A 27,856-nucleotide genomic window follows, 5' to 3' on the forward strand; every position below is an offset into this window, starting at 1 on the left:
CTCTCAGGGTCTGCTGAGTCAGGCTAATCTGGTGTCATTTATTTTAACACCTGGTGTAATAAACCCTAGGAAGGGGCTGCAAAGGCTGGAGCCAGCATCAGGGCCAAGCACATCCCCAGTGGCGAGCGGGCTCTGCCCCAGCCCAGGGGAGGAGAGCGGTGGGGCAGAGGGCCCAGGACACGCTGCATGTGTCCCACCGTGCTAGGGTTAAATTTCCCCACCTCCTGCCCTGTGTTACCAAAGAAAGGAATTCAACCTCTCCTCTGCCCATGCCCTGATGTGCGTCTCATCGTGCATCACCCCTTCCCTCCCTGCAGCGTTTGCTCTCCGGGTGCCTTGGAGCAATAGCAGGCGCCTGGGAGAAACACGCGTGGTCGGTCACCATGAGCATCAGCCTCAAGGCACAGGAGACACCAAAGCTGATGTGCCGGGTGTCTCCTTCCCGCAGAAGGACCGTGGGAGGTGGAGGGCTGGGGATCGGCAGCATTGCCTCCGGGGGCCAGGGCTGCTTCAAGCCCAGCCACCAGCATCCCACACACAGCGGTGGCTGCAGCATGTCTAAATCCAGTCACAGGGTGGAACAAGCACTCCCACCTCAGCACGCGCGGCTATTTCTGACTCTGGAGCCTGGCTGCTGTGGGAGCTCTCATTTTCCTGCAGATGCTAATCAGGTCTGGAGAGCAGCACCCGGCACCTGCAAGGTGGGGAGAGGGGAGGGAGAACGACGGCTCAGTGGACTTTTTCGAGGGACTGAGATGCTTTCCCAAAGCGTCTTCAAACACACTACTCAGAAATAGATGAGGAGGTGACCTCATTGCAAGCCCCAGTTTCCCGGTGGCACGGGCAGCGCGGGGCTCTCCATCTCTCCTGGCAGGAAGGCTCTGCAGTGCTCACCAGCAGCTGCCACCAAGCAGGACACAGACAACTGGTCCCACCATGGTCCCTCCGACTGGAAGCTGCCCTCTGAGAGGGCAGTCTGCTGAAGAAAGGAAACTTTCCTGCCCAGGTTGTAACTCAGAGAGCCCTGCGCCGTAAATACTCCATGTGCAGGGCAGGGAGGAGGCTGAGCAAACGCTACAGCGCTGGCAAGAGCAGTGCAGAGCTGCAGCAGTGGCCTCCCGGCTCTTGCCCTGCCCACAGCTGGGTGTCCCGCCGTGCCTCCCATCCCCGTCCCACGCTTTCCCACTGCCGAGGGGTTAAGCGAGGCCAGCAGCCCTCCCTGGCCCCTGCTTTGCTCCCAGCGCAGCCCAGGTGCAGCCAGGATCCCAGTGTAAATATTAGCTGAGTGCGCGTGAAGGGGCGAAAAGAGCACCGTTTTAAGCCCTTCTGTTGGGAAGACACCGCAATCTATATAACGCTGTTACCAAGAAACGAGGATTGTTTTCTGTACTATTTCAGGAGACGGTGAAACAAACAGAGCCTAGGACACACCAGGATTTCTATTATTTCCTCTCTGTAAATTAGTGTTATTACCAAGCGGCAGTGGTTCACGGTGGCACTCTGCAGCCGCAGACCGGACTCGATTTATGCCTGAGAGAAAGGATGCGTTGCTCGAACTTGCCCACACTCCCCTCCCATTATGCAGTGTTGTAACTGCTGTTATCTAATCTGCCCAGCTGCAAGAGGCAAACTGTCCAGCCCCCCACGGTGTGTGTCCAAGGACATCACAGCCAGTCCTCGGGAGAAGGTACCACGTGCTCGGTGCTACGTGTTGCACAGCCTAGGCAAGGCTGGCCCTCAGCAGCTCCTCTGCTTCCTCTTTCAGTCACTGCTGAAATTTCTTGTTTTTATGAACTGGAAAATAATTTTAAGTAGACTTTTTGCCACTTACTTTGTCCCTTTTTTTTTTCCTTTCCCATGTCACCTGCTACCACACAAAATTCAGACTTGTAGAGCAAAATTGCTTTTCCAAAACAGGAGGTACAGCTGAGCAAACACTTCACGTTTTGATGGCACGTTGCCAAAGGGCCGAGGTTGCGGTGAGTAACAGTCAGAAGAACAAACGATCCCAGATGTTGGTCTCCTATCCGCGCTGAGAGCAGCAGCCAGCAGGCATCGTGTGATTCCCGGGCGGCTGGCGCCGGGCAGCACCGTGCCCACCTCCGCCTCACCCGAAAGCAGGAGCTGCCCTGCTCGTCCAGTCGGTCTCAAAGCAAGGGCGAATCCCAGCCGAGGCCCCCGCACACCCCTCCGGCATTTTCGGATCCTTCCCCAGCACACCGCAGGCAAATCAGCCCTGGCTCATTTAACCGCCACCACCCGGGCTGGGCCGAGGACAGGAGCCAGCGGGCACGGTGGGTGACCGGCGGGGAGAAGCAGTGAGTGCCCCAGCACCGGCAGCCTGCGGGCTCACCTCCCTTTCCAAATCTCATGCTCCATGCAAGCCATTTTCCATGGCCACAAGGGATGTCAGTGGAGACCAAACAGCACAAGAGAAGCGCTTTACTCTCTCTTTTCCCTTCTAGACCATCCCCATGACTCGCTGCCGTCGGTGCACATAGATTTTACAAAGGCGCTAATTGCTTCCAGCTTTCATAAATATTCTGGTTTAGGCCTTTAACCAGGATTAATAAAGAGCGCTGGTTTGTGTGTTTTTCATGCAAATGTGAGCCTCCCTGTGGGAGCTATTCAGTCAAGCTCTCCCACATGGCTGCTTTAAATGGAGTTTACTCTTTCTGAGGGTTTCTCCCAAGCCATTGGGTCCTGCCAGCCTGCTTGCAAAGGCAGCCCCGCAGCACCCGCTGCCGCGTACGGAGGCTCTCTCTTTCCAAAGCCAGAGCCTCTGCTTCTGCTCTGCTTTTCTTTACAGTCATTTCCACAAATCATTATCTACGCTAATTTCCCCCTTCTAATGGGAATAAATGGAGAGGGATATGAATGCTACAGCAGTGATTTTTTCTAATATCAGCAGGTTCTTCCCTATGACACCATACAAAATGGGAACAAATTCGAAGCATTTCAAAAAATACTTTTAATATTCTCCAACCAATGCTTTCAATATCCTTCAGCCGATCTCCTTCACGCAGCCGCAGTGGCTCCGGCCAGGAGCGGTGAGCAGCGTTACGTTACGCCGTCCGCAGGGATGGTGCAGGCGCTGCCGGGCCAGCGCGCGTTTGCTGCTCCTTGTTTGTCGTGTAAACAGGAGCAAGCACGGAGGTCGAGTATTCCCGCACGGCGTGCATTGCCTCTTACTGGAACCCGCAAGAGAGCTGGCAATGCAGGCACTTTGGATCTCATTAGGTAATTATTCTGGAAAGTGTTGTAGAAGAAGCAATTAATTCTTGATGCTGGGATCAAATAGGTTGGGGCAGATTTTTTGAAACCTCCTGGAGCCTGCTCTGAAGTGATAAGCCAGAAAGGACCATGGCTTTTGCAGCTGTGTTGCATCTTGAAAACAAACTGCCCAACATTACACATCCTTCTAACCCAAACAGCCTCCATTTTAGTATCCTGAGCAAACAGGATACAATATAATATCAAAAATGACTTAGCTAATGCTCTCATTTGTCTGCATTTACCCACTCATAATGGGTAATTACACAATTACCCACCAGGAAATATGACCACTGAGTTACGCACACGTAATTTTCATGACCGCTCCCCTCGCGCTGCTTCCCTTCCCGCACGGTGCCGGATGGTCGTGCCTGCTGCGCGGCTGCTTTGCGGGCTCTCCCAGCCATGTTTCAGATCATCTTTCCAGATGCAAAATTCAGGGTTCACGTGCTGTTCATGTTTTTAACAGGGCAATATTCCTCAGGATGCTCCAACACCATGGAAGCCCTCAGCTTCTGCACAAAGTGCCACAAAGACGGGTGCAGGGAGGCTAACACCAAAAGCATTTGAAAATCCTGCTCCTCTTGCTGTCATCAGAGGGGGTCTTTCCTGCAGCTGGAGATGCTGCAATAGTGCTCCTTTGCAGGAGGATGCAAACAACTGTAAGTGGGAGATGTTTTAGAGGGAGCGGGTTACACCTTTCCGGACAAAAATGGCATTTGGGAACAGAAAGCGAGAGGCCTGAGACTCTTTGACCTTGTTCTTTCCTTTACTCAGGAAAAAAGCATTAATGCTGTAACTGTAGATTCAGACATAGCCACTGGGAAAACACAGCTGTGTGAATTAAGGAAAGAGAAAGTGTCGATCAGTCTCAGGGCGGTGTGACCCTGCTTCCCTGGACCAGCGGTACTTCCAGATGAACCTTGACTGATCCTTGCCTGGATGTCTAGTCAGGCCCTTTCAAGTATATCCAATTTCAAAGTTCTCCAGTGAGCAAAATCTCACCCACCAAAGCATAAATATAATTCTGAAAGCTCCTAAAGAAGAACACCCTTTTTTGGGTGGTTGTATGTATCTATTTTGCATCGATTAATTTAAGAAATCTTTTCTGACAATCTGTCAGAAAAGTCAATCTGTCTCTATAGATAGATACGCAATGTCTATGATGTTCCTACCAGCAAAAATTGCTTCAGTCATCCCCAGCTGCTTTCCTCTAGCAAATCCACCTCTGCAGAGTTACCTAAACAGTCCAGAGCAATCACCACTGAAAGAAAACCTTTCATAAAAAATGGTCCTGTTTTCTTTTGATCATCTTAGAGAATTTCGTTGCTGTCGTGTCTGAGTCAGTGAAGACAGAGAGCTGCAGCTAACGTCAACCTCCTCACTATGAGGGAGAGCACCTGCAGCCTCATGTCGCAGAAAGAATTTTCTCCATTCTCCATAAACAGCATTTCTTCCTGGAAAACCCCACAGACAAAGGCTTCTCCTCTGTTGTGGGATTACCTATAGGTAATATCATTACAGGCACCGGTGTAATTGATTCTATGATTTCTGCCTTCACAGTTGGCACAACTCGACTCAGGGCAATGAGTTTTTCTGATGGATAATACAAAAATGGCATAAATTTTAAAACCCCAAAAAAGACTTGAAAAAATAAGAGAACTTTTTCTGAGGAGGAGATCTTTGGGACGTTCCCATCACCGTTGTGGTAGTCGTCCTTGTGTTAGTCACGCTAGGACATGTGTGCCAGGCAAAATGGCACTCGGAGGTGCCGCATGAGCTGTCCCCATTGCAAGAGACCGGCAGCGCAGCATGATGTGCCTCTCAGGCGAGGAGGGGTAATCGCATCACAGCTATGATATCACGGCACTTTGTTTGTTTGGGGAGATAACAAATGGAGGCATGAGGTGAAATGATACTGTGGAAGGCTGAGAGGGGCTGAAAAACCTTTTCCCAACCTCAGCTTGGACCAGCCCCTGTATCCCCACACCACACCCTGTGTGCTTTCCTTTCCCAGACTGATGGGAAGACGCAGAGGTCGGAAAATGCCTCACGCTGCCAGCCGTCATCGCCGTCCTGCCCCACGGCCAGCAGCAAGCCGCCCGCCAGCGCCCGCACCCTGCACTTGGTTCACGCTGTTTACCCCCAAACACCAGCTGGGCTGCGGGTTCTCCCGGTACGATGCCGGGGTGGCTTGTGCCGGCTTTCGTCAGCCGGTGGGTTGGATCGACAGTCCTGGCAGCAGCTCCAGAGAACCCGGGCAACAAAGGACCGTCTCTGGAGGTGGCCTCAGAGGAGAGCAGGAGCTGGGCAGAGCAAGCTTGCGCGGCTGTTCCAGCTTCAGACATCTCCAGCCCGACGCGCAGTATTTCTTTGGCTTGCTGACCGTGCTGCTGCTGACACCGCAGCGTTGCTTTCCAAGCGACGCAGACAAGGAGGGCGGTGAAGGTGGAACGGGGCTGGAGCTGTGCCTGCCTGCTGTGTCGGCGCGGGGCAGTGCCTGGTACGTGCAGGAACCCATCCGCACCCCGCGGGGTCCGGGCTCCCCCGCAGCCAGCAGGCTTGCCGGGGGAGAGGGCTCGGGGCTGTCTTGTAGCTCTCACCCTGACATCTTGGGCAAGAAGCTGCTCCCAAGAAAGGAGCATCCCAGGAAGGCTGAGCCACGGGTGTCCCCGTGCCGTGCCAGGGGCGCGAGGCTCCGAATCCCAGCCTTCCGAAACAGGCTTCCCGACGGGGAGCACAGGGAAAACTTTGCTTGCAGGAAGTCGACAACTTTGCTTTTCCCTGCAGAGAGCTCGGCATCTCCGGGGCTTCTCGCGTGGCAGGCAGGACACGCACCACGGCTCGAAAGAAGTGGACTAACAGAAATGCGGAAAGCCATTTCCCGCCCTCTGAGCCCATTTTTCAGCCGCTTCCCGCGGCTTTCGGAAATGTGGGGCCCTGAAGTCTTTCCAGACTCATCTGCTACGCCCAGTTTTTAATTAGAAGTAGGCAAGAAGCTCGGAAAGCCCAGCTGAGGTGAGAATCCCAAAGCGCAGGGTCTGAAGCAGCGCCCGCCGCCCCTCCCGCGGGCGAGCCTCACAGCCCCGTCACCGGGAGCCAGCGTTCACCTGCTCTCCCCAAAAGCGAAACAAACATTTATTAACGCGTGTAACCAGTGACAGGTATTTTGACATTAACAAAAGCAGCACTGCTAATTGAGCAGAAAAAAAACCACAACAAAGCTTGAAAACACCCGCCCACCACAAACGCACGCGTACGCGCAAAGGAAGTCTCCATCAGATCCGAAAATCACTGAAAATTAAAATATTGAACACACACAGGCACACACACACAACGTCTGCACTGCTTCATCCCTCAGAGCTGCTCCCGGAGCCCTTGCCTCACGCTGGGTTATCTTCAAAGCGGAACGCCACGGTATCATTACACGTGTAATAATTAGTGACTCGGGTGAATTATCTATTAGCAGCATCGCTTTTCAGTCGGCATTTTTAGCCGCGCCGAGGTGCAAGAAGAGTCCCTCGGCCGAGAGCGAACTTTCCGAGAGCCCCAAGCCTGAGGGGATTTGCGCGGCTGGGGGGCTGCGGGGACCCGGCGGGGGCTGGAGGGGGCTGCGGGGAGGCAGAGGACAGCGCGGTGGCCGTGGGGACGCCGAGCAGAGCGCGGTGCCCCGCTGGGAGCACACCCGGCCGCCGACCCTATTCCCCCCTCGTCGCCCTCCTGATGCGACCGCCATGGCGGCGGCGGCGCCCCGCCGGCCCCCAGCGGGCATGCGCGGCGGGGCCGCTCGCTCGCGCTCCCCCCCTCCCTCCCTCTCCCCCCGCCGTGCAGCACCGCGGCCAGCGCCCGCGCGCACGGGGCGGGGCGGGGCGAGGGCGAGGGCGGGGCGGCGCGGGGGCGCGCGCGGGCGCGGCGGCGAGCGGAGCCGGAGCCGGAGCCAGAGCCGGAGCCGCGCAGCCCAGAGCCCGCCCGGCCCCGGCCGAGCGCAGCCGCCGCGATGCTGGACCCGTCGTCCAGCGAGGAGGAGTCGGAGGAGCTGGTGGAGGAGGAGAGCGGGAAGGAGCCGCTGGCGCCCGCCGCGGCGCGGCTCTCGCCCAGCCGACCCGGCGAGGGCCCGGGCGGCGGCGGCGGTGGCGGTGCGGGCGGCGGCGGCGCGGGCGGCGGCGGCGGGGGGCTGCAGCCGGGCGGGCGGGGCGGCGGCGCGGCGCGGCCCGCCAGCCCCAGCCCCTCGGTGGCCAGCGAGAAGGAGAAGGACGAGCTGGAGCGGCTGCAGCGGGAGGAGGAGGAGAGGAAGAGGAAGCTGCAGCTCTACGTCTTCGTCATGCGCTGCATCGCCTACCCCTTCAACGCCAAGCAGCCCACCGACATGGCCCGCCGGCAGCAGAAGGTACGGCCGCCCCGGCTGCCCCGCACGGCCCTGCCCGCAGCCCCGCCACCGCGCTGGCTGCTCCCCACCCGCCCTCTGCCCTTAGCCCTGCCCGCCCGCGCCCCGAAACGCCCTCCTGCTCGCGCCCTGCCCGCCGCCCGGGCACCCCAAGGGCAATGGCGTCGCGGGGCACCTTGGGCCCGCACGGGTGGGCTTCGCTGGCGGCAGCCCCCTCGCCACCCGTCGGTGCCGCTCCCCGCCACGGCCTCCCGCACCGAGCCGGCGTGCGGGCGTACGGCACGGCCCCGAGTTACGCAACGCCGGGCTTCGGGGGGTTCGGGGGGTTCGGGGTGTTGGCCACCCGAAGGTTGTTGGAAGGAGAGAAGCGGGTGACGCTTCTCCGGGCGCCCGCCCTGGCCTCCCGCGAAGAGACTCTGCAACTCCGTGCTCGCTGCTGCAAAGTTTGCCTAAGCGGGAGCGCCGGCACCGGCGTGGGGAGTTACCGAGTCTCATTTCAACTTCTTGCAAGTGTTTGTGTGCGGCGAGCTCCCCAGTGCCGGCTTCCCGGCGAAACGTGGCAGCCGAGCTGCGCGACGAAGTCACTGCCACGATCCTGACTCTTCCTCCCCGAGCGCGGCAGGGCCGTGCCCTGCTCCGGGCAGCGGCTGGGCAGGAGCCTGGGCTCCCCATCCCGGGGAGCCGTGCTGGAGCTCATCCGCCGAGGCGTGAGCTTGTGGCCCAGGGCAGAAATTCAGTTTCTCCGGGATGCGGACACGGGCGCCTTGCGGTCGAACGCAGCCAACTTTTTTCCCTGTGGCAGCCGGAGTTAGGTCCGTGGTGGGACGTAGCTCCCTGGAACGGCTGGCTGATATTTTTTCCCGGTTTTCAGTTGAGTTTCTTAGGCTGCAGTTTTTAGCCTTGATACCGTTCTGTGTTCACCAGTGACCTTTACAAGTCAGGCAGGCTCCTGGGTGTATTGGTGCAAACGACATTCAGTTCCGCTACACCACGGGACTATTATTAGTCATTGCAACATACGGAGGTAGGAAAGTGTATCTGTACTGCCTGTAGTTTAAAGGCAATATAGGACAATCTGGTGTTGCAGGAAGGTTGAATGATCTGCTTTTGTTTGCTGAGCAAAGTGCGTAGCTGAAAATATAGCTAGGTTTGGAGATTTTTGGAATATCTTGTTTTCTTTTTTTTTTCCTACAACCCATCTCAGTAGATTGTGGATTTTCAGAGTCATCTTGGCTTTTGTTTCCTGTGCAACTTCTTTGCGTTACAAAAAGATGATGAAATATACGAAAGTGCTAGTTTTGCAGAAATACAAACAAACAAACAAATAAACAAGCCCTGCAACTGTTCCTCACATGAAAGTGAACTGAAATTGAGCAGGAGTTTTTCCAAAGGAGCAGGCAGCATCTTGGTGGTCTGCAGAAGAGTGGCTGGGAGGAAGGGCGATTCACAGTCCCTGAAATCAAAATGCTGCGCTGTGAAGGGACAGAAAGAGGGGAGGGAAAGAGAAACAGGGGGAGTAAGGTACAGACAAAACAAAGAAATGACGAGTAATGAGAAAAATTATAAACTAGCAGCAATACTCAAGGGAATGTGGAAGTTACACGGGAGCTTGGGAGGAAATAATCCATTCTCTGTGAAATGAAGAATGTAGGGAAATGCGTCTGGCTTATTTATACAAAAGGCTAGAACAGGTGTGTCTCGGGGGCTTACTGTCTCCCCTCAAACTTAGCAGTGAGTTGGAATTGGGAAAGCTAAATTTAACTTGACAACGCATGTCAAATTAAATTCACCCTTCTAAAGGTGAATTCATTCTGGGTTTTCGTCTTCTGTATATCCCTGTATTCGGTTGTCATGCAGGTTCCTGGAGGTAAATCCTTGCCCTTTCTCCTTAGCCGGGGCTCCAGTTAAAGTCAGTTAAAGGACTGCCAGAGCCCAGGGTTTGTTGCGGGACTCCATGTGCCCCTCTGCTTTCCTCACGCATTCCTCTGGGAAAGCCCACTCTTCCTTCTTGGGCTCGAGGGGAACCAGAGGGTGAAAGGTGTGGGGCTCGTTCCCTCTTGGGCACTGAGCTTCTGTCACGGTGGCTCTGCCAGGCTGACGGGTCTCTGTGGAGACTTTGTGTGTTGATGGGCCTTTGCTAATGATGGAAATGCCCGATGCTCCAAGGCCCGTCAGGATGGAGCAAATGCATTTTGCTCCTCAGGGGAAGGGTGGGAGAAAACCAAGTTTTGGTCCTGCTCTGATGGAAGCTGTTGCCTCAGTTTCCTCATCAGCAGAGGAGGGGTAAACTGCGTCCTCCGTGTGCCATTTGCCCCTCCAACCTCACAGCCTGCCATTTGTGAGGGAAGAGTTTCATACTGGGAGAAATGGAAGCAGAAAGCCCCAGGTGTTGTCACCTGCAGTCCCCACACTGGTGTGCGGGACCCACAGGCAGGACGGACCCCATGCCTGCGTCGGGGAGGTGCTGAGCAGCCACCGCAGAGGTGTTTTGGCAGAACTGTGCAGCGGTGAGGGCTGGTGGCCGGTCCCCAGCTCCGCTCAGCAGGTCCTGCCCAGCAATAGGAGGAAGAGGAGGAGGTCTAGCTTCGCCTGGCCCACAGCTTTCGCCTGTAGCATGGGAGATGCTGCCACCTCCGAGCACAGCCCGAGCAGGGGGACCATGGACCATGGCTTTGCAGACAAGGTAGCGAGGCTGTCACCCTGCACAGCAGCCGCCTGGCACGACCCAGCGTCTCTGGGTTACCTGGTACGAGCCAGCTCATCTCCACCAGAGGACCGCAGGGTTTGAGATGGGCTGCCCTGCTGAGCTCCTGGAGCCCGGGCTGCTTCTGCAGCTTCATCTTCTGCTTTGCAGTTTTCTCAGACAAGAAAGCAATTGATTTTGTGGCAGTCGCAGCACTGAAGTTCTTGCCCGGACTGGAGATCCCCGCGGTGTGTAATCCTCCCTCCCTGATCCTGCAGCACTGCTGTGTGGGAGCTGGCCGGTACCCTGAGCCGCGGGGGCTGCGCGGTACGGCGGTGTGATGCACCGGCGCCGTGCGTGACGGTGATGTAGCAGCACGCCTATGTGTAGTGCTCAGGAGCTGGAAAATGCAGCCTGGTGTTTTACAGCGCTTGTGAACCACCTTGGAATAAAGGGAAGCGTGTACTTAAGGTACTGTTGCAACAGGAAGATAATTACATTTGGTTTGATAAATCAAAACGTGTATGAGAGCGAAGAGAGCAGTGGCAGTGTGTGAATGGATGGCGTAGCTGGGTATATACTGCACGTGGGCATGACAGCCTTGCTTGTTTACATCAAGAACAAACTCTGTTTCAGATTTCAAGATGAATTCAAGCAAATGCCACTCAGAGCTGGTGTTTTTCTGATCCTGACACCCCAGAAATTTCAGCAACAGAGTAAAAATTGGTTTTTAGATCAGTGCATTCAAGCCTACACCTCTGCTTCAGGTGTATCTTGAGGTTTACATGGTAAGGCTTCACTTGAGTAACTATGTATCTGTGATGTCCGCCTGTAAGTTCTTTTATTTACATCTCACTAGCATTGTTTCCTAAGGAAAAAAAGAGGCTTGTTAGATACCTGCCTGTGCTGTCTTACTTGCTGCTTGGATTTCTGTTTTAAGCCACTACTGAATTCCAGGCACATTTGACAGGCAGACAGTGGTCTGCAAGATACTCGTCCCTTAAAAGCTTGGTGAAAGGAGGGAGATCTGTACTTATCTCCTACCCGAGGTGGGAGGAAGGTTGTGGTGTGTGGGCAGCCCTGGCTAGACACTGGGGGATCTGAGCACAAGACCTAGTGAATGCCTGGGAGGAGAAGCTCCTGTCAGAGCTCGCACCTTGCTGGACACTGAAGGCTCCAGCCTGGCGATGCAGCTCAGGAGGAAAGCAGCTTTGCCAGCTCTGTTGCTCTCAGAACAATGTGTTTTAGTACTGCAGATGGCACTTAGCTTGGTAATTGCTTGCCCAGGATGTATTTAGTCTTTTCTCTAGCTCATGCTGACTTGCTGGAAGTAGAGACGACAATACACGCTCTGTGCCTCTCCCCGCTTGAGCCCGGCTCTCTGAAGCCTTTGGGAGGAGAGCTCAGCCGGCAGCCCGGGGAAGTCGGGCAACGTGTATGTCTCTGTAGTGATGCAGACCAAGCACCCTTGGATGTGGGTTATACCTCTTGCTAAATACTTCCAAAGCACGGCAGCCAAGAGGCGTGGCGCAGCCCAGGAATCGAGGTTGGCTCATTCAAAGTAGCGTAAACTGGGACATCTCCTCCAGATTATCACCAGCCCCTTGAAAACACTCATTGGGAAAGGGGCAGCAGGAAGAACTCATTAGGAGATAAAATCTGGGGTGCAGGTTATGTCAGGCATCACTACAGATGCGGTTGCCATCGCCTGTTTTCTGTCACTGTTTTTGCTCCCTGCAGAACCAGGGAGCAGGCAGGTGGCAGGGGAATTAAATCAGTTCCCAGCGGGATAAATGTGGGATGAAAAAAGTTCCAGCTTAGTTGCAGATTACCGGAGCTACTCCTGGGAGAAGTGGCTTGTGATTTGGGTCCTTGTGTAAGCCTGTGGGATGACATTGGGTGCATTAGCAAAATTCTCAGTCAGATTCAGCAAAGGGCTTAAGCTTGTGCTTTGCTGAATGGTGATTGATTTAAGTGTGGTGCTTAATGCAGAACAGGTGTGGGGGATCAGAAACTCTGCTAAATTGGTTAGGGAGCATCTTAAAATATCAAAATTCTGCCATTTTGGCATGCCTGCAGATGCTACAACAGTTAGGAACATAGTAAAGCTAATGCAGCCTTCCAAATAATCACATGCTTCTTCCCTGTCATGGGTTGGGTTGTTACTCTCGCACCATATTTACACAAGTTGTCTCTTAAAACCACCAACACATTGTTCTCTTGGGACAGACCATGTCCCAGGTGATGTTGGGACTTGTTTTAGCAGCTTTCTGCTGGAGGAACTGTGAATTTATGGTCAGGTTTTGCCCTGCTGGCCCCAGTAAACCCTTGAAGGTGTGATTTTCTCGGCTCTGCAGGAGAGGAGAGGCGAAGATGATGCTCTCCTTGTTTTCTGTCTGTTCCTTGGTTGCTCTCTAATGCCGTTTATGAGGGACATGCAGGGTCCAGGCAGGTCTCCCCCGTGCACAGCTCTGTAGTTACAGCAAAACTTGCAAGGTTTTACCAGCACTATGCCCGTGAAAACCTGGAAGAGTAGTTGGGGGCTGCCTTCACGGCTCAGCCGGCTCGGCGTGGGCATTGGCCACTGCCACCATCAGATGGGAGCTGTGTGTGGGGCTGGGCTCTCGGCTGTCCCGGGGTCAGATCTGTGCTCAGCCCGAAGCAAAGACGAGCCTGCTCTCATTTCACTGCTGCTGGGGAAGAAGGTCTGGCACGCCTGGGATGCAGCGTTCCTTAGCAGTGTGGAGTGCAGAATCGCTGTGCTCAAATCGTCTGGAATCTGCAGAAAATGGTTATTTTCAGTTAAACCACTTGTCATTTATTTTGCCAGTGCCTTATCTTAATTTAATTCTAGCAGATATTAAATATATGTCATACTTTGGCTATTTATATACTTGCAGCTTATTGGATTGGGAAGCAGGTAATTAAATACGCCTTGAGCTTGGTCTTTGGCTGTTGTAAAACTTCGCAGTTCCTGATCCATAGCCTGGCAATTCAGTTATTGTGGGTGGCACCTCTCGGGCCAGAGATGTTGTGAACCAAGAGTGGATAAGACTCATCAGATCACGCAGCTCCAGTCCCTGCTCAAGCCCGTTGTTTTCAAAAGGTATTATTTATGGCCTTGCTTTGCGTAGTCTAGACGCTCTCCCCGAAGCACTTTGCCTTTTGCACAACTTGTAATTCCTTCTGCTGAACGATGAGTCACTTGTTCTTCGTTCCCCTACGCGGGAAGCGGTCAGCAAGTCATTTCCCTATGTAATTTTTTGTTAGCTGGAAAAGTATTTAATTTGGTGGTGTGGTTTAGCAGTAGGAACCCAGCCATCACAACAGTGCTACTGGCAGCGTGTGTATACAAACCCCTTAGAGCTGCTGCCAATGCTTTAGTCCAGGGGGGTACAAGGTAAACATCCTATTTCTATTTAATGATGTAAACCTGATTAATATGTTAATACCGATCAGTATAGTATAATCAATAAAGCTGTTGCTTGGTTGGTGTCGATGTAAATTCAGCTGGCAGCTTCAGCAGCGCCAGGTTTCACCCACAGTGTGGTCTCTAGGAACTGCGCATATTTTAGTGTGTCTTTAAGAGTAATTTAAAAAGTAGAGTTCCCCTAGAACAGCAGACAAGGAAGGGAACCTTCCCTGGTGGTGAGCGGGTCCTCTCTGTTTCTGACCCAGGAGGACGGGTGGCCCTCAAAGGTCTTGCCTTCCTGGAAACAGAGCGGGACGAGGTGCAAGGGAAGGTGATGCCTCGCTCCCCAGCCTGGTGAAGGCACGGGGGGACAAGCAGAGCTCGTCTCCTTGCCTGGGCTGCTCCACACATCGAGTGGCACCACCAGCTCCCTGCGGGGCAGCATTGGGCCACCCTTCCCACGGGGCATGCTTTGAGGACCAGCAGCAGGGTCCAGCTCTGCCTTCATGAGGGCGGGAGATGGGAGATGCAAGAGGTGGCAGGTTCCTGGGGAGCTTTCCCGTTTCGTTACCCTGTAGGTACTGAAAAATAAATACATGGAGCATCCTAACCTGGTGCTTGCTTTGGAAGAAGTTGTTTGTGGGTACAGGATACTTGGGGTGCTTTGACTGGGTTTGCTCCTGGATTGGGTGGGCATCATCCTTAAAACCAAACGTAAGTGCAGTTGCTGAGTGTTTGATGTGGATGTGTGAAGTTGTTGTTTGAAAAGGTGCTTTTAGTGATAATATTTGGTATTGTTTGTCTGTGATTCAGGCTGATAAAGTCAGACATTTTCTAGAATTTAAACACCTGAGTCAGAATGTCATGCAAATATTTATTCAGCTTGGGGTAAGCGATGCTGTGTTTGTAGTTGTTATAGTTCAAGACCTGTCTGTCTATCTCCCAGCAAGGTTGGGAGCTTGGACTTTTAGCAGCATGAGGTGTATATAATGATGCTTGTGACGGGCCATTAGCACAGATCACCTCCAGCCTGGAGGGGTTGGAAGACTGCCCCAACAAACGACTCAATAACTTGAGCCATACAATTCAATGACTTGATCCTTGTGCTTCGGGACAGGCGTGTGACTACAACTGCGCAAGCGCTGAGCATCTGCCCGTACCCAAATGTCAGCGTTTGATGAAGAAACTTAACGAAATCTAGATTTAGCCATGTTTTCCCTAGCCCAGAGGGTGGGTGTGTTTTGGTTTGTTTTTTTTTAATGATGGTGCTGTGGTGTTTGTATTTGGGGACTGGAGATATTGTGTGGAGATCTTGAAGGAAACCCACCAACTTTGGTAGGACTTTGGGCTGATGTCACAGCACATTTGGTACACATACCCTGGCAAACAGGGCTGCCCGCTTATGGTCCAGCAGTGACCTTTTGTGATCTCGTCTGCTAAATTAGGGTGATGTTCATGCAAGGGCAGGGTGCTCTTTGTCTTCCGAGTATGACAAGACAGGCTTCAAGTATAGCTTTGTTTGTAGACCCCCTGTTTCCACCTCCTGCTTCCTTCTTGGGTAGAATTTACAGCCACACTCGATGATTTCGGACGAGAACCAGGTATGAACTGGATCTGGTCCTGTACAAGCGTGGAGCAGAGTGACCCTGTCCTTGCAAGCCCATCACCTGCTGTTTGTCTTCAGCCTTGGGAAGGATCTTGTGGGAGGAAATAAACTCCATAAACTTTTTGGCAGTGGAAAAGAAGCAATTGTTTCAGATGTTGTCATTGCCTAATGTACTTCTGCAGGAGAAAGAAGCCCTGAATCCAGAGCAGCCGCAGCACAGCAGCGTGCACAGACTCGGCTCGGTCTCTTGGAGCAGGGCTCAGAGAAGGTGGTTTGGCTCCCAATTGCCTGTCTGTCACAGGGGAGGAAAGTAATTGGGAGGAAAGGCCAATTTCCAGGCTCACACCCTGAGGAGCTCCTGACAGGAGAAGCTGTTTCTTAAGAAATGGCTTATTGAAAGTCTCACACGTTGCGTCGTAAAGAGCATCAGCAGTGTCTGCTCCAGCATCTGAATTTCATCCCGAGCACCCGCTGAGCTGGAGAGGATGGTGCTGGGAGTTTGCAGATCCTGTAGGTTTGTTGTAACCGCTGGTGTTTATTAGTTGCAATGTGTGTTTGCAATCGATGAGGTGCTCAGGGCACACTGACTCCCATCGGAAATGATTCTCCCTTCCCTGGGGAATTTATCGTGTTACCAGTCCAGATGATGCTAAGCAGGCAATGCCCTAAGATACAGAAAGCTGCGCGTTGGGGTGCAGGATATTACCATCCTAAGCACCCCAACATGCTGGCACAGCATGGTAAAATCCTGCACCCCAACACGCAGCCTTCTCCACCTCCGCATCTCGGGGGAGCAGCCCCTCGCTTTCCCTGGAGCTGCTCGAAGAGGGGTGGCGGTTGCTGCTTTCAGGAGGGATGCTTGCACGCGTGTGTGTGTGCCTGAGGGTTGTTTCGGAGCCTGGGGAGGGCATGGCTGATGTATGGACTCTGGGAGCGGGAGGGGACAAGCTGCCTGGCTGGTGGCACCCTAGTGAGGTAAAGGGACTTGGGTTTGATATTTGGCTGTTGGAGGGGATAGCAATTGGTGATCATAAATAGAGCACCGTGCTCACTAGACTGAGGTGTGATGTTAGTTCAACAAGGAAGCAGATTTGGGATTAAAAACTCTTTTTTTCCCCTCCTGTACAGAGAATGCATTTTTCTGTACATGATTTCACTGTCCTTTCTACCACCCATCTCATTTCCAACTGGTGCTTCGCTTGGAAACAAACTCTTATCCCAAGGAGAGATTTGGGGGAGCCCTATCCAGCCAGCTGGCCAAGTAAAACAGGATACTGGAAAGGCACTTTGGGCCCGCTGTGGCCGACCTTGGCGTGTGGCCGGTGCAGGTACATCGGGAAGGGGGATGCTCCCCTGCGAGCAGCCGGCCAGGCGCAGCCCGTGTGCCGTTCAGTGCTCCGCTCGGATGCCCTGGGCTGCTCGTGGGGGCTGGGGAGGAGAGGGGCGTTCAGACATTTTGTGTCACGCAGAAAAAAATACCAGATCATTTGGGAGCAATGAAGTGAAGCTGTTCAGAAGTTCTGTTGGGACTGCTGCTGATGCTGACAGGGGCTAGCTTTTGCGAGAAGGGGATTTCGCTTTGCCTGGTGCGCTATGGGAAGGCTCAGCTGCTCTCGTGCCTCCGCGGCAGAGGGTTTCGGGGAGCTGGGAGGTGATGCAGGCAGATATCCTTTCCTGGTTCAGCAGGAGGGCACAAACGCTTTGCATGTTGCACACGCCGAGTTTGCTTTTATTGCCCCCAGCCCTGGATTTCCCCTCCCTCCTCACAGGCTGCTCCCACCCTGCTCGCAACCAGAGGCGACAGACTCATCGCTGCCTCGGAAGGAAGCTAATGGGGTGACGCAGCAGGAGCCAGCTGCTTTGCTACCTGCATGGTGACAATGCAAGGATGAAGGAAGGGCACAGCCAGCGCTTCTTCAGCCACGGGCGAGGCTGCGTGACCGGCCAGCGGTGCGTGCTGCAAAAACCAGCGCTGAGCCTCCAACCCCCGGCACCGCAGACCACCCTCTGCCAGCAAGACCTCTAGGCAGAAGCCATCTGCTGTTATCTGGGGACGTGCAGCTGCCTGAGCTGCATGGGGCTGCTTTTTGGTGCATAGCCAAGAGCTAGCCGGAGTTAGGACTGCGGAGACTTTGTGTGTGCTCAGTCATTCGCGAGGGCAGAGCGGCTGCCGAGCGTGAATCGATGCCGACGCTCTGCGGTGGGAAGGAGCGGGGAGCTGGGAAGGGCACCAGGCCTGACCAGGGGAGTTTGGAGCTGGGAATTCAAAGCTTTGCTCCTTCCCTTTCTTTTCTTTTCTTTCTTCCCTTTTCTCCCTCTCCTGTGAAGGAGTCAGGGCAGGGGGGAGGGATTGATCACAGCTCTGAGTTGCGGCTGCATTTTCCTTTTTCATCTCCCATTTGCTTTGCAGCAGGCATGGCCCAGCACCCTGCAGAAATGGTGGGGAAGAGTACTTTTCCAGCTTCTAGCTGTCTCAAGAGAGAACTGATGTCCTCAAAAAACTTGAGCTGATGATGCAGTGGTGGTTTACGTTGGCCAGTACGATTTCTGCTCGTTGACACATTGCCTGGGCTTCAGCGGTGCCTCCTGCTCTTAAAGATGTTGGTCGCGATGCTGTGAAGACCCTGCCCCTAACTTCAGCTGGGGTCTCATGGGTTTTATCTGCTCTGAGGGCTCCTTCTTCCTCAGTACCTCTCATGGCAGATTCCCCCATTGCTGGAGCCATGTGCCTGGCAGGGAGAGCACCTCGGGGCAGTCGATGCGTTTGCTCCAGCCCAGCTGGCGTAGGGAGGGAGGGCTAGGCAGGGAATGGCATCAGAGAGCTTGTTCTTTAAACAGCCAACAAGACACGGGCATCCCCTGAGGGGTTGCACCAGCCCGGGGAAGAGGGTTACGTGGCTGCAGAGCAGTCATGCTGCTCGCTGGAGAGCAGGGCGAGCACACCTGAGGCACAGGTAGGAAACAGAGCGCGCTGGTGACAGCCTTAGGAGCGTGCTCCAGTGGGTTTGGCGCTTGAATTCCACTTTTGAACCTCTCTTTTTGCTTTTTGCTTGCTGTTTAATGCTGTTACAGGGGCATGTGTGCACCTGGTCATGCGAGGGTTGTGAGCGCTGGAGAGCAGCATGGGCCGGGAGTCTCTCCATCAGCAGTGGCAGCCGCTGCACTGCCCGGACTCCAGGTCCATAGGCGTTGCTGGCTGGCATAAAACGGGTGTTTCTTTCTAAGGCTATTTCACATCTCTGCTGATGAACTTTTGTTTGGAGTTCCTCAGGCTCACACCTCGCAAGTCTCCATTGCGATGCTCCTGCGTGGTGCATATTTCATGCAGAATGGTGTGTGTGATGGGAATTCTTCCTGTAACCTCATCTCTCTGTAAACTCTCTTCTCTCAGCTTCGGTCTCACACCAGAATATTCCTGTCCACGCAGCAGTCACCCCAAAAGTGAAGCAGATCCTGCTGAGTGGGACGGTCTTCCTACCACCTATTTATAGTGCGTGCAATTACCCTCCATGCGTCTCGGAACTCTAATTGCCTTTTTATTGCTGTTTAGCAGTGTGTTAAAGGGTTTTGAATGCTCATGCCTTGTTTTCTCATTAGCTCTATTTATTCCTCCTTTGGCTCCCTTTCTTAACCTCATCAAATTTAGCATCTTCTCCTTGCCTTCAGGGCCTTGGGCAGCTCTGCCACTTCTTACTTGTTCTCCCATGTCCTTTCCCGTGTTGCTGCTCCAGATACTCTGTGTTCCCCGGTCTCTCTCCGACGTGCTGCCAGGGCCCATCTCCTGGAAAGGGCTCTGCGCCCGCTGCGATGCCCTGCCAGCAGTCCTGCTGCTCGGCAGGGTGGCTCCAGCAAGGCACCTCGGTGTCTCCTAAGGCAGCTTCTTGCGCCAGGCAGGCCTGGTTAGCGTGGCGAGGCTGCCCAGGCAATTAGGGGCAGGTACACAATCTGGGAATGGAGAGCAATGGTTAAGAGTCTGGAAAGGAGCTGGTAATAGGCACTGGGAGTTGGTAAGCGAGGCAGGAGGCAGGCGCTGTGGCCTGAGGTCCCCTGCGTGGATCTGTTTTGTATCGCCAGCTGTCCCCGTGCAGCACAGCCCTCTAAAGCCACATTGTGTTGGGCTGGAGGCACTTACAACTGGTATCACTGGGATTGCATTTTTAATAATTTTTAATGCTTTGTGTGTATCCTGTACCTGTTTTCACCTATCTGCTCTCTCTGATGGCCGCTGCAATGTTTGTGCTTGTGCAGCACCTGGCACCCTGTGTCATTGACAGAGAGCAAGCAGTAGCCTGGGTTTGTCTCGTGTAGTCTCTAAGTGCAAAGTCCTTTTCGATGTTATTTGCTTTATGTTTTAGCCTTGTTGTGTGGCATTTCCATAGCTCGAATTAATTTAATTATCCCTCGAGGTGCTTGCTTGCTCACAGTTGTCCGGGACTTTATTGCCCTCCTCTTGTGTATTGAGGAGCCCACACAACTCTGAATCATCAGTGAATGTAATCACGGTGCTTAATGTTTGTTCTTCCAAGTCCATGATATATACAGTAAATGAAACTGGTCTTAATACCAATCTGTGCCTCCTCTTCCGGCTCCAGTTGTGTTCCAGAACGCTTCCTCGCTGTGTATGGCCCCGCCACTCAATGCTAACAGCATTCGTATTGACCGGACAGGTTAATATTTTAAGTAAAATCATATCAAAAGCTTTCTCACTGTACAGGTAATGTATGGCCAGAGCCTGCCCCCCGCAACCTTCGCACATCTGCCAGGCGTGGTGTCAGCCCGGCTGACCTGGCGGTATGGGCACTGGCTGGGGGCTTGGGTTTGGGCCATGTTACCCGTTCAGCTCCCTGCTCGCTCCTTCATGAGCTTGCATGATTCTCCAGATCTTTCTCAAGCTGCCATCAATAAAAAGGTGATGAAAATATTTCTCTTTCCTCCATAGAGCGCTGGAAAATGGTGAGAGCTTATGAGATGCCGTTAATTGCTTAGCGCAGGGTCCCCAGGAGCACGAGGGCTGGAGCCGGTAAGAGCGGCCGTTCCGTAGCTCGGATGCACGCAGACGCGGAGCATCCACGGATTGCCCCTGCTGCCGCTGGCTGTGTCCTCCGAGCCGCCTCTGCAGCTGCTCCCCCTCACAATAAGATAGTTAATAGCCTTGCATAATTCATGCTTACAAGTTGTACGCGCTTGGTGATAAAAGGAGACGATGTTTGGTTTACACACGTGGGGCTTCGTATAGCTCTGAACAGCTCTGCGCACAGTAGCTGTGCACCCTTTCACCCTCTCTGCGTTGGGAAGGTGGGCAGCAGGCTGCCCGGCGTTCCCGTGCGCAGGGATCTCCATGGCTTGCCCGCAGCTCACTCCTCTGTCGTCTCCTGAGCTCGTCACGGGTGCTGCCATCCCTCAGGAGGGAGCAGCGGGGAGAACCGCACTGTAAGATGAGGAGCTGCTGGAGACTGTCCAGTGGAGGGCTACGAGGATGATGAGGGGACTGGAGCATCTCTCCTACAAGGAGAGGCTGAGGGAGCTGGGCTTGTTCAGCCTGAAGAAGGGAAGGCTGAGAGGGGACCTAATAAATGTTTATAAATATCTCAAGGGTGGGTGTCAGGAGGATGGGGCCAGACTCTTTTCAGTGGTGCCCAGCGACAGGACAAGGGGCAATGGGCACAAACTGAGGCACAGGAAGTTCCATCTGAACATGAGGAAGAACTTCTTCCCTCTGAGGGTGATGGAGCACTGGAACAGGCTGCCCAGGGAGGTTGTGGAGTCTCCTTCTCTGGAGATATTCAAGACCCGCCTGGACAAGGTCCTGTGCAGCCTGCTGTAGGTGACCCTGCTTCGGCAGGGGGGTTGGACTAGATGACGACCCACAGAGGTCCCTTCCAACCCCGACCATTCTGTGATTCTGTACTGCAGGAGCAAGACAGGAAAATCGTCAGCCTTGTTGCTCCACTTTTCGCTTTTAATGCTCTCAAAACCCAGCTGCTGTGTGAAAGGAAGGAGCCTGGAGCGCGGAGCCTGGTGTTGCTTTGCTGGGAGCCTGCAAGGCGAGGCTCTGCCCCAGACAGGTGCTCTCCGGGTGCAGACACGTGTGCTCCGGCTGCCCTTGCTTTGGGCACTCTCGGTGCAAACCGCAGCCTCCAGATGTTTGTCCTGTGGTGATGGCTGAAAATGGGACTAGCAAGAGACGGGCATTTGGGCTGGCAGAACAGCTCAGCTGCTCCCCATTTAAGCCCGTAGGAGCAGGAGAAGAGTAAGATCCCCTGATTCTTTCCTGTCAGCTGAACGCACAGAAATCAGTGGCCGGCAAGCAGCAGATGGCTTGCTGTTTCTGTGCCCTTTCCTTTGATTGCTGCAGGTCTGGGAGGGAGTCACAGCTGCTTCAGTAGTGTGGCAAACCGTCTCCATTTGTCTTGCGGTGTTATGCCTCGGTGATGTCAGATGGTCTCTTTACATTGCGTATAGATTCAGGCTAAGCAAATTGCAGTGTGTTTGCCATGAAAATTTAATGATGAGAGATGACACTATAAGTTTTTCTTTCTTTATTTCTTTAGCCAATTGTTTCATTTGCTGTATAACCCTCATGCTAATGGTAATAAACTTTCCTCGCTGTGGCTCAGCAGAACAGATGTGCCTTTTGAATTTATTTATATTTTACCTAGACAGAATCTTTTTTTTTTTTTACAGCTCTGATTACTTGCTTTGCAATGCTGTGACCTACATTCAAGGTGAAACTTGTGATAAATATTTACTTTGGGGAGGGATGCACAACCAGGTTTTTGAGAAGATTAAGGCCTGTCAGGCAGCAACCCTCATTTCAATTAGACATCAAAATGCAAATCATCTAGGCTTCAGAGTGTGTCAAGGTGAGAGTAGAAAGGACTTTAATCTATTCTGAGGCTAAGTTGAAGTCCTTGTACGCTTAAATTGTTCTTGGTCAGTTATGCTGGCTAGGAATGGCGTGGGGGTAAGTCAAAGTTGTGAAGGAAAACCCTTCAGTGGTGTTTTTGTCATGCGTTGGAAGGCTTGCTGGCTACACGCAGTACTTGCTCACTCAGAGGACTATCATCCCTCAAATGATACAAAAACAACGCTGAAACTTGCAGCTGTGATGATGGCTCCCCTGATTTTAATAGCTCAATTATTATTTATTCATTTTCGCATGGGGCATTAGCAGGTGAGTGGTGCGTGAGCCGGGCTGCAGCGTGCCCGGCACAGGCTGGGCTTCTGGGTTCGCATCCCTGCATCCCGTCTGGGGGACGCGTGGGGCACGGTCTCCCCTCCGCCCTGCCTGCATCGCCCTGGGGAGCCCCAGCTGCTGGGGGTGCCGTGGCTGGTGCCCGGGGTGCGCAGGCTGGGGCCGTGGGGTGGGTGCAGAGGACGTCCTGTGCTCCCAGTGTTCCCATCTGCCTGCTGATGCTGCTGGCTCCGTGCATTTTGACCAGAAAAACAACAACAACAACAAACCCCAGAAGGTTTTTGAGGCTGGTGGTGTGGGGGTGCATGCTGGTTTGGGCACCCCATCTGGCAGGGTTTGTCTAGGTTGAGCCTTGGTGCTTTTGAGCATCAGCATCACTAAACAGCAGGGATGGGGGCTTTCCCACGACACTGGTACCTTCGGGAGAGATGGTGCCGGGAGCCGAGAGCACAGCTTGCTAGAGCAGAAAGCAGCATGTTGGGCCCAGGACTTTGAGGGCTGGAGGGAGGAGTTGCTCACGCAGGCACTTGGTGCGGAGCAGGTCGGTGCTTGGGAGCTTTGCTTCCCTTTGCTGGCTTTGAAAGGGTGGATGAAAGAGCTCAGGTGGTGGGAAGGCTCTTAAAGGCTCTTCTTGCCCTCTGCTTGAAGAGGTAAGTTACAGTTTTACAAAATGTAAGGTAAATGAAAGATGATGTGTCTACTTTCCAGTCTTTCTCCTCTTCATATATGTGCTTCTCCTTCTGGCTTCCCAGCAAACATTACTGAAAAAATTGGGCGTGAGAACCAGCGAAAAACAGCTTGGCCCTGTTGAAGCCATGCATACGAGGTCATAGCTGTTTATGTAGCAAATCTCACAGGACTTGAAAAATGTCCTTGGTGTCGTCTAGTGTGATTTATCAGGGGTGTTCATGGAGTCACAGCACTACTTTGCACCAGAGAAGGCGACCATACGCTGTGGTTGTGCATTGTGCCTCTCTTTGTACCCAGCTCGGATGACTAAGATTTGTAGATACAAGGCTCCTAAGCTCAATGAAAAATCAGTAAAAATGTGAATTGTGCAGCTATTTTCATGGCAAAACACTTAATTATGGTTGCGTGTAGACTTTGCACAAGAAGAACTGCCGTAGACAGAGAAGCTCTATAAATGTCCGTGTTGCTGGGAGCTGGACCTTGCCTGAAGGGCATTCGCAGGCACCCCACGTCACCCCTTTCCCGAGGGAGCCGAGCAGCTGGCGAGTGCCCGCGGCTGGCAGATCTCCCCAGCCCCGCAGGGTAGGGGCTGTTTTTGTAAGGCAGACCTGGGCATCGCTCTGGGGAGCTGGGGTCCGAGCCGAGGTGGGAAGGGGTGGAAACGGGGAGGCAGAGGCAAGGGGACAACCTTCTGCATCACGCGGGCTGCTGCTGAATCACTGTTTACGCTGTTTCTGTACCTGCTGACTCAATGCATGGAAATAGGGTACCTCTATTTTTAGTTCCTACCTTGTGCATTCATGCACACACACGCTGAAATTAGACTTTTTGTGATGGGAGCAGTTTCTTGCTGGCACGGGGAAAGTATTTCAGGGTTGTGGCACAGTAATGATTCCCGATTTCTTCCCTTCCTAACATCACCTGCACAAGGAGAGAGGTGGGGGAGAGCTGCTTGCTCGGTGTAGTAGTAAAGCAGTATGGGATGACCCGAGTGCCTCAGAGCTGCCTCTGCCCTCAGCGCCGTCCAGCCGTGTCCCTGCCCCGCTGCTTTTCTGGCACCAGAATTGCAGCTGCCAAATTTTATTCCATATCCTGCTGGCTTCCTTTAAGCTCTCCTTTAGAGCTGATTTGGTACCTAAATATGATCTATCAACTATTGCAGCAGGACCAGGGTGTTCTGGTTTGTTGCTGTCAGTTTTCACTCATCTGTGATTTCTTTTTGCCCATCTCATGGCTGCTGGTGGAGCAATATCGAGCTCTAGCAGCAGAGGAGTAGGTCCCAAGATGAAACCAGCACATTTGTGTTGGCAAGAGTTGTGTGTTGGCTGTTACCTGCTGCTGCAGTTAATTGCGTTGTGAAAACAGGCGCTACTTTTGCATACGAGCTGGGACATTGAGGTGAGGTAAAGTGGTGGCTCGTGAGTGGCGAAAAATCGCAGCATTTTCACTGGGGCCCAGATCTGGTTTACTGTGTAAACGCTACACGGAGCAGGAATGCAAAGGTGGCTGCTGATGGAATATTGCAGGGAAAACAAGACTTTCTTAGCCTAGTGTATTGGGATTGACAATGGCGTTTTGGGAAGAGAAGAAATCAAAAGTAAGTGCTCTGCTTTCCGAGGACTCCGTCGTCTGAGTGGCAGCAGCTCTGTGGCACTGTCTGTCCTCAGCTGCTGCGACTTCAGAACCTGGCTGGGATTCCCCAGAGCTGATGAGATTAATTTGCTGAGGAATATTATTTTGAAGGTGCATTATCCCCTCCCTGGTTGGTGTGCGGGGCGCTGGCCTCTGCCACCAGAAAGCCTGGGAGCGGTTGCTGTAGCTCAAATGAGTGAAACAGCGTCTATGGCGATAGCAAACTGGTGTGAGTGCTGTGTCCCATGTGTCCAGGGAGCGTGATGGAAGGCTCGTCAGGGTGCCGGCCTTAAACCCACTGTGTCCAAAACCTCAATGCTCTGGTTGCATCCTTGATGTTCTCCCAACTGCGCTCTCCTCGGGTTTGCTGTCAGGAGAAGGTGGCAGGGGAGACCCTGCTGCTCTCCAGCGCTGGGCAGGGTATGGCATTGGCTGGTGGGAATCATGGCTTTGATCTTGAGGTCTCTGTAGCTTTGGTTTCTGGAAAGTCTGGCTGCTAAACTGCCGTCTCCCAGCAGGGCTTCTGTCCTAAACCGCTTGCAGCACACCCTGCAGCAGTCTCACTTTCCTTACCCAGCTTGGTCAGAGAGTTGATATGCAGAAACTAGTGTTGCCTCCAAATTCAGGTCTGTCTCTCAAAGAACCATCAACTGTGCTGTGAGAGTTTGGGCTGGCCAGAGAGAATGACTTAGACATTCTGGTGCTCGCTCTGGCCTGGGGATGCCTGATGGCTTTTGGCTTCTTTGCTGCCCGCTGTCATTACTGTGCCTTGGCACCCACACCCGGGAGAGCGCGGTGTCCTCGTGAAACCCTCTCTGGGCGAGTTCCTCCCCTCATCCCAGGGCTGTCACGAAGGAGGCAGTCGCTTGCATTGCTGGAGAAGACAGCTTTCCACCTCTGGAGCTGTGCGTTGGCTCCTCGCTGCGTGCGTAGCCCCGGCTCTTTCCCGGTATGAAAAAGCCTGCTGAATTGTTTTGAAACTTCACAGCGGGAAGGAGTTTTGTTTCTCATACCCAGACGTGTTTCCAGCCCAACTCGTCAGCTGTTTGCCAGGAGTACACGCGTGGGTTTGAATGCATTGGCGTCACACGGGCTGGTTTTCCACGTGTTGGCAGCAGCCCTGCGGAGGAGCATCACCAGTCCTCGCTGGAAGCCTCCCGCGGCAAAAGGGGAGAGAAAGGGAAGAGGGAAGCCGAGGAGAGGTGGGAGGAAAGTGCTCTTGTTGGAGGAGAAATGCCGTTTGCTTCTGCGTCACCTGCCTGCAGAGAGACGGTCTGTGCCAGGACGCTTTCCCCAGCAGCTGGGAATAAGGCGGAGCGAGGGATCAGTGCATCCCAGGGATGGGATGGTGCTACCCAAGGGTGTGGTGGGTGCTGAGTGGGAACCCACCCGAATCCCTGGACCAGGCACTGGACTGCGGTGCCTTGTACCCGATGTTCTTGGTGCCGTGATGCTGATGTGGAGGGACGTGCTCCTCACCCATGGCTCCCACCTTTCTTAGAGAGCACCAGCGATCTTATTAAAATCTCCTTCAAGCAGCAGGCTTAGAGGACTATTACGAAGTTTATATTGAAAAAACTATGTTAGGTGGGTTTTCCTAAGCTTTTTAGAAATGGATTCACAGTACCTCTCTGTTTTGGGGTGGATAAACACTGAAGGTTTGGGCACTTGATGTCCTTTTTTGCTGGACCTCAAAATGAGATGCAAATCTTTTCTCTCCAAACCTGTTTAAAGCCAAGCATCATAAGGCTGAAACTGTGTGCAAGGAGCCCCAGCTGTCCCTGGGGCTTTGGTCCCTGGGATTATTCAGAGATTTGCAGATCAGAAGGGTGCTGAAACCAGTTGCCTGGAGCTTCAGTGGAAAAGTGTTTGATGCTATGTGGTATCTTGCCGATAACTTCCCAGGCACTGTCCTGCATCGGTGGTACTTTTCCACCACTGATGCTATCGGTGGCCTGAGCGCTCCGCTTGGCTTGTAGCCATCCTCTGATTTAAGGCACAGAAAGACCAAGGCGAGGGGAAGGGAGGCCTTTGTTTCCCCTGCCGTGCCCAGGGAGATGCCAGCAGCTGCGCGGGGGTGCTCGATGCGGGGTAGGTGACGTCTCATCAGACACCTGCGTGAAAGGCTCGCGGGTCAATACCTCGTTATAGCAAATCCATGTGTCTGGCTTGCCTTTTTGCTCCCTAATTGCTGCCTCCTCGCTTCCCATCTGCATCCAGTAAGCAAGCTGCGTGATAGTTAATTACTCTTCTGGGTTGAGTGCTGTATTATAGTCTGTTCTGTCAATACTAATTGTTTTATAGAAATATGAAGTACCACTTTCCCTTCCCTCCAAGGGCTTTGAGATGCGATGTAGGCTTTAATGATATCATTTGCCCTTCTGTCCAGCAAGAGCAGGAAAATATGATCTCCCATTTGCAACGGGCACTTAGGGTTATCTTTTGGAGAGCCATGAGAGCTCTGCTTTTGGGGTCTGTTCCTTTCCAATAAAGCTGTTTCCCTGCCCTGGTACCTTGCCAGTGGTGTATTTATATAACTAATCAATCTCAACCCAAGATCAGAGCGATAATTGTGGTTTGTCCTGGTGAACCTGGGCAATCCTTCCTTACACCATTCCCTTCCTAGGTGGGGTTCCTTCTTCTTGCTTTTCAGCATTTGGTTTAATGAATAGGTTGTGCAAAAGAAGTCAATAAGAAGAGGTTGTAGGTGGGCGTCTCGTGAGAGTGCACACAGTAGCGTGTAAGGACATCTCATAAGGAAAACTCCCTTCTCATGCATGAAATATGTCAGCCCTTAGCGTTCAAAGGTATATCCGCTTGCTTGTTCTGGCTCCAGCGGTCAACGTGGGCATCCACTGGTGATGGTTCTTTGCAGGGGGATTTATAATTTTGGGTGCATTTTTATTGCTGTGGTTAAACATCAGATAAACCCATATTCATTCATAATTAATGAAAGGTCAATTAAAATGTGCCAGGCGTGT

The 27,856-nt window shown here is 53.2% G+C and overlaps 1 protein-coding gene across 8 annotated transcripts in view; it reads left to right on the forward strand.

Moving 5' to 3' along the window:
* Nucleotides 1–7,186: 7,186 nt before the first annotated feature.
* CADPS (calcium dependent secretion activator) overlaps nt 7,187–27,856 on the forward strand; it is a 220,094-nt gene continuing 199,424 nt past the window's right edge. For all 8 annotated transcript variants that reach the window (XM_075432502.1, XM_075432506.1, XM_075432503.1 and 5 more), the window contains exon 1: nt 7,187–7,660. In XM_075432502.1, the coding sequence (XP_075288617.1) occupies nt 7,271–7,660 (390 nt within the window). In that variant the 5' untranslated portion in view covers nt 7,187–7,270. The remainder of the gene's footprint in view (nt 7,661–27,856) is intronic.

This window comes from Opisthocomus hoazin, chromosome 11 (genome assembly GCF_030867145.1).
Source record: "Opisthocomus hoazin isolate bOpiHoa1 chromosome 11, bOpiHoa1.hap1, whole genome shotgun sequence".
In the NCBI taxonomy this organism is placed as follows: domain Eukaryota; kingdom Metazoa; phylum Chordata; class Aves; order Opisthocomiformes; family Opisthocomidae; genus Opisthocomus; species Opisthocomus hoazin.